The 16,360-nt window shown below is 45.0% G+C and overlaps 1 protein-coding gene across 1 annotated transcript in view; it reads right to left on the reverse strand.

Moving 5' to 3' along the window:
• SNX7 (sorting nexin 7) overlaps positions 1–16,360 on the reverse strand; it is a 189,851-nt gene that overhangs the window by 131,992 nt on the left and 41,499 nt on the right. The window contains exons 4-5 of the mRNA XM_086954685.1: positions 9,403–9,567; positions 7,560–7,758 (exon numbers count right to left, since the gene is read on the reverse strand). Coding sequence (XP_086810811.1) covers positions 7,560–7,758; positions 9,403–9,567 — 364 coding nt within the window. The remainder of the gene's footprint in view (positions 1–7,559; positions 7,759–9,402; positions 9,568–16,360) is intronic.

The following is a 16,360-nucleotide window of genomic DNA, read 5'->3' on the forward strand; positions in this document are numbered from 1 at the left end:
CCGCATGCTCTTAAACTGGAAAGCTACTGTACATATGTACTGTACATATGTACTGAGTAAAATAACTGTCTATTGTTTCACACGACTCTAGAGATTGACTCTTATCTGAGGAGCAAAGTTGTCATGTTGCACGGTTGTTGGAAAACTGAATCCCTTCTTGGCTGTGCCAGGGAAGCTGATCACTTCCTATTCAGTCAAGAAAGTTTCCAATGACCTCTGAGCTAGTTGGTAACAAACCCAATTAAGTTTAGCATAGTCAGTAGAGGTCTGGAAGATCCGCACTTCTACGTCGATACTACTGTTTATGTTATTCCAATGGGCATGGCCTATTGGGAAAATAGGAACTACACTACAAGGGGAGCCGAGCCGCGGCCGTTCAGGTGGCGGCCACCATGTTCCTCCCTTATCCATGATACATAGTATTGAGTAACAAACCCCATGAACAGCACGACTGCCAAGGTAGAGGCAAGGGTCTCTCTTTGCAATGTTCTCCAGGATTTGATTTCCTAAGAATTCAGTCTCGGACAGGTGAAACAGATTTCATCTCTTCATATATGAACCGATGTAACAGCATGCTGGTGTGACTTACCATTTCTCCATCACAGAACACCTGCAGCCAATGGGTTGGTGGGAAACCATAAAGATGGTCTTAAAAATGGGGGTCTCTAGTTAGCAGTGGCTTTCCCTTATTCTAGTCAGGGTAAGTGAGTTACACATCAAAGATAACCTCTGCTCACCCACTTGGTACCTTGGCACAAGCAGTCAAGTTTATCTCAGAGGCAATGTGTAAAGCATTTGTACATAAACACACAGTAACTCAGTGAAAACACTACAAAAGGACACCACACCAGTTTAGAAAAATAACCAATATTTATCTGAGTAAAACAAGACTAAAACGACTAAAAAATCCAACACAAATCAAGATATTACTTTTAAAAGGTTCAAAACAATTCAATCCATAGGAAGCTATGAATGCATCACCTTTATCACAAAGTACCTGGGATACATCAAATCAAAGATGAAAACAGGCTCAGGGGGGGTGAGGTGAGGCTCCAGAAAACCAAAGTGATGCATCTGTTCCTTACTTCCAAGGGAGGTAATGAGTCGGTTCCTTGCTGCCAGGGGAGCTGATGAGTTGGTACCTTACTGCAGCGCAGGGGAGGTGATGTGTCGGTTCCTTACTGTAAGGGGCAGGTGATTTGTCGGTCCCTTACTCTGAGGGAAGGTGTGTTAGTTTTCCAGACATGCAGCCTTGGTTCCTTACTGATGGGAAATGATGATGTAAAACTTGGTGCACAGGTGCGATGCATCAAAAATCCAGACACATTGGGTCGATGCAGCGATGCAGCGGTAGTGAAACAGGTGCTGCATCAATGTTCCAGCCACAAGCAGGTGATGTGCCGATTTCTTCAGTCATACAGCGGGAACTGCATCAGAGTCGAAGCAGGTGCCACGGACATCGATGAAACAGTGCCCATGACTCACGCTGCAGCAATCGTTCAGCTGCATATCAGGCATTGCGTAATTTCTTCGGCCGCAGCGATGTGCTGATTTTCCAGCTGCACCCCGGTGCTGCATCAGGAAAACAGGCTATGGAGGTCGATACACGGATCTTCTTCAGTCCTTTGCAGCAAAACCACCTCCAATGGTGAACGACCGCCACATCGCAAGCGTTAACGTTGCGTGCCATCACAACGCACACAACGTTACAACGCATGCGTTCACTACAGATGACATTACATCGCAGGCGTCATTACATCGCGGGTGCTTACAACGGACACGGACGGCGGGGAGACAACACTTCTGGAACAATGGCGAGAGACAGGTAAGGACAGCGTTGTACTCGTGGTGTTTTAGGGTTTAGGGTAGTTGATGGGGAGTGTAGTGGAGGGGGAGGGTTTTAGGCTTTAGGGCTTAGGGTTAATAGTAGTATATGGTAGTATTTTAGGCTTTAGGGTTAGGGTTTTTAGATCTTAAGGTTAAGGGTCTTATATGGTTGTGTTTTAGGCTTATGGGTTAGGGCTTTGGGTTAAGGGTCGTATAGGATAGTGTTTTAGGCTTAGGCTTTAGGGCTCAGAGCTAAAAGTATATGGTACTGTTTTAGCTTTTCTGGGGTCGTGGTGTGTTTTGGTAAGTTTCTATATTAGGTAATTGTGTTGGGTCGTTTATACACATTACTGTTTTGCGCCAGGGCATAGAAGTGTGTTTTGGGGGGCCGTTGGCGAAGATTTGGCAATGTAATATGATGCGTGGTGTTTGTGTGCACTGTGAAGGTCTTTCCCATGTGTGTGAAGGCGGGATGCGATGTAATGTTTGCGGGGTAGATACATGCAATGTAACGGTACATGCGATGTGATGGTGTGCAGTGTTTTTGTTTGCGTTGCGGCATCATACATCCCCTTCAATGGCCCAGAACTGGAATTGCCACCACTTGGCATGTCAGAACCCACAGCAGGAGTTCAGTGGATGCAGGTGAAGTCTTTGATGGCCCTGAGACTTCTTAACAGGAAGCAAGTACACACAAGCCATTGGAGAACCTTGACAAGTAGGATATAAAAAGCAAAGTCCAATCCTTTCACTGACCAAGACAGAAGCAGCAAACAATAGGTCAGTACAACACACAAACAAGCAGAGTGGCAGCTCCCCTCGTACAGCTTCTCCAGCTCTTATTCTTAGCAGAATTTCGTCTTAGTCCAGAAGTGTTCTGAAGTTATGGTGTCACAGCTCCAGTACTTATACCTTTTTCTGCCTTTGAAGTAGGCAAACTTCAAAGGAAAGTCTTTGTGGTGCACAAGACCCTGCCTTTCCCCGGACCTGTTTCCAGACAGACTACACAGATTTGGAGACAGCTTTGTGTGAGGACAGGTACATCCATATTAAGAGGTCAGTGACAACTCCCCCACCACTCTAGCTCAAAAAGACCCATCAGCCTGATGATGGGCCATCAGGATATGCAAGGAACCCCTCAGCTCCCTTTGTGTGACTGCCTAGAGAAAATGCTCAAACAGCACAACTGTCAGTCTAAACCAGAATGCTAAAGTAAGAAAATGCCCACTTTCTAAAAGTGGCATTTTCAAACAAGCAATTTAAAAAAACAACTTCACTAAATTATGTATTTTAAAATTGTGAGTTAAGGGACCCCAAACTCCAAATCTTGATCTCTTCCCAATTGGAAGTTACGCTTATAGGAGAATACAAAGCAGCTCCAATGAGAACCTATGGGACGTAGTCCTTGCAATAGTGAAAAACGGCATGTAACACACACTAGTACAAGTCCTACCTTTCACATGCACTGCACCCTACCTATAGGGTTACCTTGGGCCTATCTTTGGTGTGTCTTACATGAGTAGAAACAAGGATGGTTTAGGCCTGGCAAGTGGGTGCACTTGCCAGGTCGACATGGCAGTTTAAAACTGCAATCACAGACAGTGCAGTGGCAGGTCTGAGACCTGGTTGCAGGGCTACTCATGTGGGTGGCACAATCAGTGCTTCAGGCCCACATGTAGCATTTGAATTACAGGCCCTGGGCACACAGTGCACTTTACTAGGACCTTACCAGTAAATTCAATATGCCTATCATAGATAATCATTCACAATCACAATTTACACAGGGAGCACTTGCACTTAAGCACTGTTCAACAGTGGTAAAGTGAAGCCCAGCTCTCCTACGCCGTGGTCCCCCGCACCAGAAAGACCAGATCAGGAGGCCGCTCCTTCTCCTTCCTCGCGGTCAGAGCCTGGAATGCCCTACTGCTCCACCTCAGACAGACAACATCACTCCCCAGCTTCACGCGAAACCTCAAAACTTGGCTCTTCGACAGACACCCTCCTTGATGGACTGGAACCTGCACCTCTCCTCCGCAGCACCTTGAGACCCTTACGGGTGAGTAGTCATGCTTAACAAAAACACAATTGATTGACTGAGAGGTCTAAAACCAGCAAAAAAGAAATGGAACAGACAGTCAAAAACAGGAGGTCAGGAGCAAAAAAAAAAATCAGGGGAAAAACACGTCAAAGCAGCCAGATCTAACAGATGGGAACTTTATCTATCTGAGAACTTTGAGAAGAAACGAGATTTAGAGGGCTGGGAAGTTACTGGAGTGCACAAATTGCAATATAAGGGACACACTTTTTATTGATTTGTGTGAAAGTCTGCTTCAACAGCACATAAACACAAATAGAAAATCATGAATAGAACAGTAAAGGCAGGCTATAACTTTAGGTCAGGTAATATGTCAGGAACCTGCAGGGGATATGGGTGTCCACTACCCAGGGTACATTGGCGTCCACCCTCCAGCCCAAGCAGAAAAAGGCAACCTGTAGGTCGCTCTCTTGGTGTCTACTTTGAAATCTCCGATCATCCCATTTGTGGGGGACTTGGAAACCACCCGCATATTAGGTAGGCTAATGCATGCTCCAAATACTTTTTGTTTTAGTAGCATTTGCATTTTATTCATACTCACTAGTTGCCATGCACCTATGTGTTATACATGCCACCTTTATTTCATTATAAAACTTGACTACTGTCTACAAATATGCAAACATCACTGGATTCTGACCCCTTGAGGGGCTCCAGCACGTCTACAAATCAAGAATGACTCATTATACAGTAGTTTCCCAAAATCTTGCGAGACTTGGAAACCGCTCAAGATTAGGAAATCACATCAGCCATCTTAGATGCACCACTATTTAAACTGCACCCCTTGGGTTCTTGATGCTTTGCACTAAGAGACAAAATCCATCCCAGCTAGAGGATCCTGGAGTCAGACATGGAAGGGAGAAGACCCAAACATCAACATCTCCCACCCTCCAATGAGAGTTTTCTGTTGCAGTAACAGTTTGTGATTTGGCTCTCCAGTCTTCTCTCTATGTATATGTGGCAGGGATATTGGCAGGTGATCCCCTTGTGTGAATAAGTGACACAATTGCAAAGCAGGAGCCATTAGACATCCAAAAAGACTTTTGTGGGCCCAGGTGTTTGTTGATTGAACTTAAGCTCACGGAGAGCTAGGACTCCGTGGTTTGTGGAAAAAACATTTTCTTGGCAAACCTTTAAAGTGCTTAAACTCCTAGGACTTTACGTTGTGAATATTTTTAGATACGTTTTATCGATATACTGTTGAATTGTGTACAAGAAATGTTTAACTTTGTGTAATGTAGTACTATTTAGGTAATCTGAAACTTGCTGTGCTCTTTTTAGTATACCTTTACAGCACTGAGGCTACCTTCTTCTTGTGGGGTGCCTCAAGGCTCATCACTCTCACCACTTCTATGTAATCTGTACCTTAGACCTCTGCTACATTCCCTAAAAAACCCTAAAATTACCATCTTCAACTACACCGACGATCTGCAGCTGATAATTCCCTTGAACTCCCCGGACTCTGCTGATGAGTCCAGGCAACAATGTCTCACATACAGAGGTGGATGGATTCACACCATCTCAAACTCAACCCGGGCAAGACAGAATTAGTATTGCCCGGGGAGAGTGAGATCAGCTGGGGCCGACATTTATAGCCGACCGATATGGGCTCCCCGCCCACGGCTTCCCACTCGGTCAAAAGCTTAGGGGTCATTCTTAGCGCCGACTTGTCACTTAAAGGACAGGTGGGAGCTGTTGTATCCTCTAGCTTTTTCCAATTACGAAAAATCAGGAAAATCGCACACCTGCTGACCCATTCAGCACTCGTACAGGTAGTAATAGCCCTGGTACTCTCTCGCTTGGATTTCTCGAATGTTCTATATCGTGGCCTTCCAGCTGGACTGCTAAAACGACTCCAGATGGTCCAAAATCAGGCGGCCAGACTTATATGGTAACAACCCAAATGGCAGTCAGCTAGACCTGGCAAGGAAAAACTACATTGGTTACCGATGGCCCAAAGGATCGCCTTTCAGACGGGTTGCACTGCTTTTAAAGCACTGCACGGAAACGGCCCTAAATTTATAAGAAACATGATAACCAACTATAAACCCCAACGCAACTTGCTTTCCGCCCATCTTAGTCTAGTTACCATCCCCTCGTTCAACAGAAAAAGGAAAGGAGGAAGCTCCTTCTCCTATCTGGCGGCCACTCTCTGGAACTCCCTCCCCTGATCACTCAGGAACTGTGACAATCTTCTGGTTTTTAGGAAGTCCCTGAAAACGTGGCTAATCAAGCAGTTTTACGCTTAGGGATTGTATTTTGTCTCTCTATAATAGCGCCATGAAACCTACGGGTGTACGTGCGTTCTATAAATAGTTATTAACACAACATAACATACCATAACATAACATAACACCTTTTACATGGCGGGGAAAATCTATATCCCCATGCAAGGTGCTTCTTGGAAACCACTACCAGATCCTAGGAATTCCTGTTGAAGGAACCACAGTTAGCCCTTGGGTACTTAAGAAAAGCCAACCCGCTATTAGATGTAAGAATATGAATACAAGTACAGTACTGACCACTCTGTTTTGATTTGGACATCCTTTCTATAATTAATGGAGGCATTAAGTCAAGGTCCTAAACCAATCGGTTTGGGTTAAGAACTTCCTCATATAGGTGTTGGTCATAGATAAATTAAATGGAAAGAGGTCTGAAGACAGGGGCTAACATCATAAGAAACAGCAAGTGATACAGAAACACAATCAGGCACAAATGGCACTAATCTTAATAGCACCTCAGTGGGCCCGGCAAACATGATTTTCGGAACTAGTGGAAATACAGAATAGGAGCAGTTGGAAGAGTTGAATACCTGGAAGCAACACTGCCAGCATGTACATCCAAAAGCCAGCAGCAAAGTGACCATCTGGAGACATTCTGCGACACCCACATCACATCAGCCCTACCAGACTTTTCCAACATCCTAGAGATGTGACCCCCTTACAGTATAAACTAGGTACTCTGTCTTGGATAACAGATTATTTTCTTTGTATTGAACATTTGAATATTTCCATTTGCTTGATAAGTACATTGTTTAGGAATTCTTTTCAAAAGCACTTTTGATGGATATTGGAAATATGATTTTAGGTTTAACTTTTTTGTATTCAAGCCGACTGAGGCACATTTATCGCTCCAAAACAAAAAGATTCTTTATGGTCCCCGTATCAATTTTCCTTCCTTGGTGTAAAATTATTATTTGTTTTTACTTCATCCTGGGTAACACTATCAAGTTTCTTTTACTAAAAAGCTGTTTGGTTAGTTTATTAGTCACATATCTCTAGGAGCACTTTGCTTGCTGAACAGCATAACCTATTCAAGGTAAGCCAAGGTAACACTTTATAAGACCGGTAGTCTCTGAGGTTCAATTGTGTTTCAGCAGAGTGGGAGTTTAGCCACAGCTCACATGCAGACAGTGACTTTTCTCCCCAAGAGAATAGCAAATGTATTCTTTCCATCATGACTTGTTCCCTCCAACCAACATACATATTCAAATCTATGGAAATAACTCAAGAGTTTATAATTGTAATGGTATTGTTTACATGTTGATACTGCCTTCAACAGTGACCACTGGCTTCCAAGATATAACAATTTCAATTTTCCAAAGTTACATATTTATATTAATTTCGTATGCAGTACCTACCTTTTTCTTCCTTGTAGATTCTTTGAGCAATTTTGTCTAGAGCATTTGTTTTTTGACTGAATATATCAACATAATCACTTATTACTGCAATGTCATCTGGTCGATTTCTAACTCCTCTCATGGAAGATGCTACAGCCCGAACTGATTGACCCATGCGCTCGAGGAAACCAGGACCTTGCTTCTTGTGAGAGGCTAGTTCCTAAGTAAAAACAAAACGAAAATAAAGGCTAAAAAAGAACACTGAAAGTTGACGAAATCAAACATGCATATCAATGGCAAAGACATAGGTCCACAGAAATCAGTTGATATAATGTAGCTAAAGTATCATATTACATGTCAACAGATTAAAGCCAACCATTGCGCCTCAGAAACTAAAGCTTAGTCTAAAGGAATCTAATGAGAGAGGAGGCTGTTCGCAAATTGGTAATCTGCAACTTGCATGATATTATGTGGCCGTTTGTTTCAATGAGTAGAGGCTTCAAACCTGAATGCTATGTCACCCATCCTGGCATGTTTGTATTGAGTAATTGCAAGCAGCCTGGCTCGGGCTGAGTAGAAAGAGTCTGAGTCATGTTTGAGGAGCCTATCTCTAAGAAATCCAGGGAAAACGTTATAGTATGACCAGTGGGCAATAGAGAGTGATAAATTGTACTCCTTTTCCAGTGACAGTACTATGAACACCATGAGAATGCTTTAGTGAGATGGCTTGTTGCAGTGCTATAGAGTCGCTGTTATTATCTTAGTTCAATTTGGGATAATTCAAAATATATGGCTTTAGACTACTCAAGATAGCGCAGAGGATTTTCTGTTTAGTAGAGAGAACCCCTCATTTACCACATTGGAGAGCTCTGCCTCCTAGTATATGAATCTCGAGTTGTTGCCCAAAAATCCAATTTTCCCAGCATTTCTCTGAGATCAGATCAGGTGCACGGCGGGATTCTTAACAGTCCCTTAGAAGATTAGTTTTCGAGGGATTACGTCTCAGCCAATCTTGGGCTGACACATAATTGTTAAAACTTGTGGGAATAATCAGCAGGTCATCAGAAGTGTAACATTTAAATAGCAAGGGTTACAAGATCTAGGTGTCAGTGATCCGTAGCCATAGACAGTTGATCCACTTATTACGAAGGGTGATACCTAAAAGGATATTATCACTGCACTGGGTGGCTCAGGCTAAGCGTCACAGCGAGTAAAAATCCTTCAGAGATGCCACCACCCTTAACTGCTGTACACAACCCTGGAAGTTGTGGTTAAATGCACCGTCCATACTGAGAACATCATCCTACATTGATTTACCATTAAACTAAAGAAACTGCTAAATTACATTTTGTTTTATGCTGAAAAAGTGATTTTAAATTAATATTTATTCATCCTCTCAAGTAATTTTGGTCATACCACATATGAACAATGATAGAAAAGAACTGACCCAAAGCCCCTCTATGTGACTAATGCCCGGAGAAGCGATGATCACAAATCCTCTGTACCTGGATGTCTGTATTATTGTTATTTATTTATTTATTTATTTATTGGCATTTATAAAGCGCAGCATATACCCTAGGGTGTCTTGGCGCTGATTAATTTGCCAGCTAGATGTTAAGCTGCCTGCTCAGAACACTGTTCTATACCAAGAATTTATTTATTGAACAGCCAAGTTTTCAATTTTTTGCGGAATTGGAGTAGTGTGGGACATGCTCTAATGCATGCTCTTATAATATATGTAGAAAACATAGGGCATATGAAATATTTAAAGATGTGTCTAGGCCAAACCTAAAAGTGTGAACCTACAGAACTCTGCTGATACTTCAACTAGTGATCATCAACAGTGGAAACATGTTATCCTTACCCATGCTTGTGCAGTAAGAAAAACCTTGAAATCTTCATTAAAAGTTAAAGTAGGATGCTCTGCTATTCGGTTTAAAAATTTATGCAATGCCTTTTTGCGAGTCTCAATAAAATCGTCATTAAACCGCTCGACCATTCCTTTCATTATGAATTTTTCTGGCAAAGGCTAAAAAGAAAAAAAAAATAATTAAATTTCAACACAAGCAAACAAATTTACAACAAACAAGAACGAATTCGACAATTATAACTTCAAAGAGCAGCTTTCAAAGCCATGAATTTTTTAAACAAATAAAATACATCAGGAATTATTCATTTGCATTAGGCCCCCAAACAGTTTTCGAATTGACTAAGGTAATAGTGCCTTCAGTAGAAAAAGAGGAGCAGTTGGAAGAAATGCCATCAACCCAGAAATCTTTACTAATATTTTGCAATCAGTGAAGTGTTACCTGGATTAAAAAGGGCTTTCCATGATGTAGAACCTTTGAGGACGAAAAAAGTTAGTAAATAGATATGGCAAATCCAACATGTCTTGCCATAAGTAAACATGTTGACTTTGCCATGCTTACATTCTTTGCTAACTCTGTGGCAAAAGCATTTCAAGATGGCAGTCCATACTTGCAGACACAATAGGGGCCAGCTAGGTTTTTTTGTCAAACTAAAACAAAAAATAATTTAAAGATACCAGCGTGCATGAGCAAGCATACACACTCACTGATGCCCATCGTGAAACGGTGTGACTTATAGTTTGATAAAAACCAAAGGCGGCCTGTGTATCCGCACACCACAGCAGCCACCTTGGAATGGTTTTTGTCAATTTGTAACAAAAATTACCACAAGATAGTCGCCGGTACACGCATATGCACAGTAGCCATTTTTTTTTTTTTTAAACCTTTATTCGTCAAATGCACCATACAGAGCGTCTGCCTACAACCCCGTCGGGCCGGCAGCTATGACAAACAGTAAAAGAATAAAGAAGACAGTACGCAATAGAGGCGGTCGCTGAGTGTCCGTTATGACGTGGTGCAGAATACAATAAACTACAGGATGGCGAAGGTTTAGTTTTATAGATTTGTCGAGGTAGAAGGAGACCTCAGGATTCCAACTTGTGCAAAGCAAATAGAGGCAAAAAGGCCATTAAACAATAACATCCAGATGTCAAGAGATCGTGCAAGAGAGGATAACTGCACTGTGTTATCCGGCGAGACCGGTTACATTAAATCAGGGTCAATGAGCGAAATTGTTCACAGTATTACAGGATGTGGGAGGATTCCAGTTTGTAATAAAGTTGTAGGATCAGACTTAAGGCAATATTACGACATCGTTTACCATGCTATTCATGTGACAGGATAGTAGCCTTCAATTGAGCGCACCATTGGGAGAACAATAGAAGGATACAAGTCTGAGAACAATCCACTGAACCACAGTACCCCGCTCGCGAAGCGAGCAATGTTAACAGAATTTTGTAACATAAAAGGACACAAGCAATGACCCTCCCAAGGAACCCAAGCCCCCGACTCCAACTACAAAGAAAGATATAACAAGCATTTACAATGCAATGGTTTTGCCTTTGTTAAAGTTAGAGCTATTGGCATTGCTCTTGACATTATTTTTATTTATGTTTTTTTTAACATAAATAAATGGCATTGTCATTTACAATGCCACTAGCTTTATCTATCGCAAATGACACAAACATAGAAGAAAGACTACAGTTTTGCATCAACTGAGGGCATTGGACGACTTAGTGTCTGTGTTTTCTATCTATTGGAGCGCTGTCAATGAAGTCAATTTAGAGCAACTTTTGCACACGGTATAAACTCTGGTAATTTAACTGCTTTCTGGTAATTGAACTGCTTTCTGATAAAGGTTGCTAAGTAATTCTACACTGGAACACATGACACCTTTCCTACTTCCGTGTCAGACTAGCTAAAATTAGCCAGGACAAATGGTGAAAAGGTGTGCCTGTCTCAGCAAATCCTGGGAGACACGCCTAGTGTAAAGCTTAAGAAATACACCATATCCTGAAAGACACACACGTAATGCTCTGCCAAATGTGACTAGCACCAGCTTCAATGCTGAAGATCACATGGAGGAAACCTCAAACTTGCAAAACAAGTCATGGTATCCAGAAACCACAGACAAACACCCATACAAAGAGACTGACCGCAGTCTGGAAATCTAGGCCGGAAAACACAGGCCAAGTCAGAAACCACACGAGGCCACAACGGCCGTGCATCAGAGGAGCGTGGGAGAAGTCAATACAATGAATTGTCTTCCTGCACTGCCCAGCACACAGACGTTATGGATACTCCTACCTACACCTTCTAGAAGTAAAACATTGTCACATCTTCAGGAGACTTCAAAAACGTGCTTAGATGTCACCATCCGTAGGCAGCTAGAAGTTAAACGTTGAGATTCAGACTTGTGCTTGAAACAAGTGTGAACTTATACAGCTTGAAGTTCGCTGCAGTGTATAAGTTACAATGCCGACATGCTACAATTTGTGTTGACTAGATTTGTTTACACGCTATTATCTAAGTAGGAATAACTGTCACAAGTAATAAATCTATAGATCAGGGATCTGCGGAGTTGCGTTTTTTTCTAATAAGCTTTGCAAAGTTGTGTGGAAAAATGTGCCACTTCATGAGGTTTTAAGCTTTCCCTGCAGGAAAAGCATGACTCTTGAAACAATTTACATGACAAAAAGTAGACTTGAAGAGAAAAGAAAAATCTGCATTCATTTGCCACTGTGCACAGAAAAATCATGCCAAATGTAAATTTGCTGAGATAAGATTTGCATACGCTTTCCATCTTGGCTGGGTCCGACTAGCTTGCAATTATTACCTCGGGTAGGGAAAATGATCTTAAACTGCGGGTAACATGATCTCACAGTGTGTAACATAACACAGACTCCTGCAAACGTTCGGCGGTGTTAACAAAAACATGTGCACACTCCTATTGCGCGCTTAGACACTTGTGTCCTAGGAGAGACGGTGATCGGTAGAGGAGGAGTGGTGTGGCCGGGGACGAAGGGGGCTGCCAGTGGGCGGAGGCCCGAGAGCCTGCGGTAGTGTTGGGGGTTGCCTTGACTGGGGTCCTGTGCGCTCCCGCTTGGCCCGGTCTGCCCTTCTGTTCGCTCCTTGCCCGCCGCCGCTCCTCTCTCACTCCGACACGAGGCTCAGCGGCAGCTCTGCCATTTTACCGAGAACCGCGGAGCGCGCGGAAACCCGGAGCGGAGCCAGCGCCGGGCGGAGCGGGACCGGCCCGGAGCACAAAGAACAGTCAGAGGGGACTGGGAGCTTTGCCACTGTGCACAGAAAAATCATGCCAAATGTAAATTTGCTGAGATAAGATTTGCATACGCTTTCCATCTTGGCTGGGTCCGACTAGCTTGCAATTATTACCTCGGGTAGGGAAAATGATCTTAAACTGCGGGTAACATGATCTCACAGTGTGTAACATAACACAGACTCCTGCAAACGTTTGGCGGTGTTAACAAAAACATGTGCACACTCCTATTGCGCGCTTAGACACTTGTGTCCTAGGAGAGACGGTGATCGGTAGAGGAGGAGTGGTGTGGCCGGGGACGAAGGGGGCTGCCAGTGGGCGGAGGCCCGAGAGCCTGCGGTAGTGTTGGGGGTTGCCTTGACTGGGGTCCTGTGCGCTCCCGCTTGGCCCGGTCTGCCCTTCTGTTCGCTCCTTGCCCGCCGCCGCTCCTCTCTCACTCCGACACGAGGCTCAGCGGCAGCTCTGCCATTTTACCGAGAACCGCGGAGCGCGCGGAAACCCGGAGCGGAGCCAGCGCCGGGCGGAGCGGGACCGGCCCGGAGCACAAAGAACAGTCAGAGGGGACTGGGAGCGAGTGGAGAGCGGCAGGTTGGAGAGGCACTTACTGGGAGCGAGTGGAGAGCGGCAGGTTGGAGAGGCACTTCTCCGGTCTCCCCGCGGGCGCCGCCATACTGCTGCTGTCTTCTTCTCCTTCTTCCCCCGGGCTGCGGGGGGCGGGCACTTCCGGCCGGCCGCGCTAGGATTGGCCGGCCGGCCAGTCACGGGGTTAGGAGAGACGCAGAAGTGCCGGCAATGCCGGACCAGACACGGGGGCGTTCCCGGCGTCCCGTGACGTCGGCAAAAGCCAAAGAATGTCGGGAACGCCCCCGTGTCTGGTCCGGCATTGACGGACAGGCCCCTCGTCCAATGGCAAGGCTCCGTTTACGGAGCCAGCCAATGAACGACGAGGGCCGAACCAAGCAGCACTACAGTTCTCATCAGGTTTTCGCCTGCGCGAAAAAGCTGCGCAGAAAGCGCAGCTTTCGCCAGGCAAAACCTAAAAAGGAAGATTTATCGAGAAGGAACAAGAAAAGAAGAAAGAAAAAGCGGGCCATAGAGACAAAGAAGAAACAAAAACACATCCCAGCCCCACTCCCCACCCTGCATGCAGCGGAAGGCCACGGCCCACCCCCCCATAGGCATGCCTGTCGCCCCAGAAACCCCGAAAAAGGGAAAAACAGGAGGAGGGCCCTAGCTCCGGCCCCAGCCACGCCCCTCCCCACCCATCCTGAAAAACAAATAAGCCCACCATGATGGAGGGCAAACAACAATGTACAGTCGTCCCAATCACTGCAAGACACAACCAAAAGCCATTTCACAATCCAGCACCGAAAACATCCAGCAAATACTTAAACAGTCCAGGTTCAGCCCTGTCCGGTCCGCGCCGAGGTAGTAAGGCGTCGCACATCATGGGAAGGCAGGTTCAATGAGTCCACAGTCCCATTTGGAGCCAATGTGGCAGCAAGGAAAAGCAAAAAAGTCAATGCGATAGTGCAACTCCATGGCACACTAGCCGTCGAGAAAACAGGGAAATGAAAGTCAGGAGCGGTAATAGCCAGCTGGAGGGTGAGAAAGTCAGCAGACACATAAGCTCGGCCACAGGGCCCACCAAGTCCACAGTCTAGTTCCATGCACTTCAGGGAGTCCTCAGCGTCGGCAAACCGGGAAAGGTCGGGCTCCGGATCAACATTTTGGCCGTCCGCCATTGTACAACTCGCCGCCATCTGTGGGTCATCAATGAACCTCCAGCGACACCTCAATGCGGAGTGCAAATCTGTGAGGGCCAAAAGGATGTCTCGCATTGTGGGTTCCATCGCCACTTCACAGAGCAATATATCGCACCTCTCCTCCAAGGAACCCCAGAGCAGGAGAGAAAGCAGCCCCACCGGTAGCCAGGAAGTCAATCGATGCCCACAGCACAGTAGCAGGTCTTATCAGGCACACTCGAGACCATAATCACCCACTGCGCTGCAAATCGCTTACCGGGCGCATCCGAATTCTCCCTCGAAACAGCATTGCAAGGAGATCCATCGGTCGCCAGCAGTCTACGGGGTAGGGGGAAGCCTAGCCGTACGTCGGTAGGTGTAGCCGAGCTTACGATCGATAGCAGGCATCGGCGTAATCCTTTGCTGGGCTGCTCCGGGGTGCCAGCGCCAATCTCTGATCGGCCGTCTCTGGCCACGTCCAGTCACAAGTCCCGGTCTAGATCACCGGGCGAAGATGGCCCGTCGGAGCCGATGGTGTTCAGTCGCGCGCCGGCTGCAGCGCCACTCGAGGTCCCGGCGCACTCATTGCAAGGGCCGGAAAGTTTGGGACGACGGATCTCGGCTATCAAGGGCAGATTTCGTGCCGGAGGAACACAGCCGGGGTCCACAGGCATTCATCCATACTTGGCCACAATCGGGACGCAGGATCGACGCCAGGATGGTGTGGGGGGAAAGGGTGAGCGGCGGAGCCGGGCGTCTATGCGGCCATTTTGGCCGCCGTCTTGGCTCCTCCCCCTAGTAGCCATTTTTCAATTTTATTTGGTTACCCTTAATTCATCTGTATAAGATGGAGACACTCATTTTTGAACTAATACGTTAAGAAATACATTATGTTAGGGACTCCACATAAATGAGCTGAAGTGAAAGGCCCAGTAGCAATTTGCAGCTTTCAAATCCTTGCGTAAAGAATTAAAAAGTAAAAACAAAAAATAAAGTGGTGAGGTGACTGAAGCTGCGCATTGCCTCAGAAATACGCAGAAGTGAGCAGTTGTCGTCATCCCAAAAAAAATGAAAAGAAAAAAGTGGATAGGAAAAGGGAAAAGATCAGATGACTGGAGTTGGGAAGAAGGTAAAATGGAACTGATCTTGGGTGGACAGGCGGAAATAGGGGAGAGTGCAAGCAAAGCGATACACTCCAATGGAGTGCTAAAAGAAATGTAAAGAAAATATCCTTTTTTCTAGAGCAATGGAATACAACTGATCCAGAACGGTTCTGAATCTAAAATACTGTAACTAATGAATGCAGCAGTGTAGGAAAACACAATAGAAAGCCATCACATAAGCAGCAAGGAACTGAAAAAACAAAGAAAGTCATCTAATTGTGATCAAGGCGATGACTCAAATTCTGCTCATTGAATTGTCTAGTTGAGAACATGTCTCTCACATCATATAGTTGAAGATGTCTGTGGATGAGATAAAAAAAAGTGAAAAGGGAGCATGGATTCACTGGTTCCAAAAAAGTAAAACTACAATTGATTGAGAACAATAGAAAACGACCCAATTACTGATGGTCCACGTGATAGTAGAGCATGTGATTCACTCATTATGATGCAATTCATTGCCCTAACTTCCACTGACTGAAGGAACCTCTTGTATCACTGCCACCCACCATAAACATCTTCCATGAGAGAAGCTTAAGCAAGAGATATATAGGACTGACGTGAGCTGTCAGACTGGATATATGTGCCCTCCAAGAAATGCAGCGTCGACCCTCTTTAACTTGACGTGGCAATGAAACTATCGTGCAACTGGCTGAAAAGTAACATGTGGAAGAATCACAAGAGGAATAATGTTGCAGCTATGAATATCTTTAGATATAACACCACCAGATGCCCTTACTTTCTATAACAATTCAATTACGAAAACAAC

This window comes from Lissotriton vulgaris, chromosome 1_1, assembly GCF_964263255.1.
Source record: "Lissotriton vulgaris chromosome 1_1, aLisVul1.2, whole genome shotgun sequence".
NCBI lineage: Eukaryota > Metazoa > Chordata > Amphibia > Caudata > Salamandridae > Lissotriton > Lissotriton vulgaris.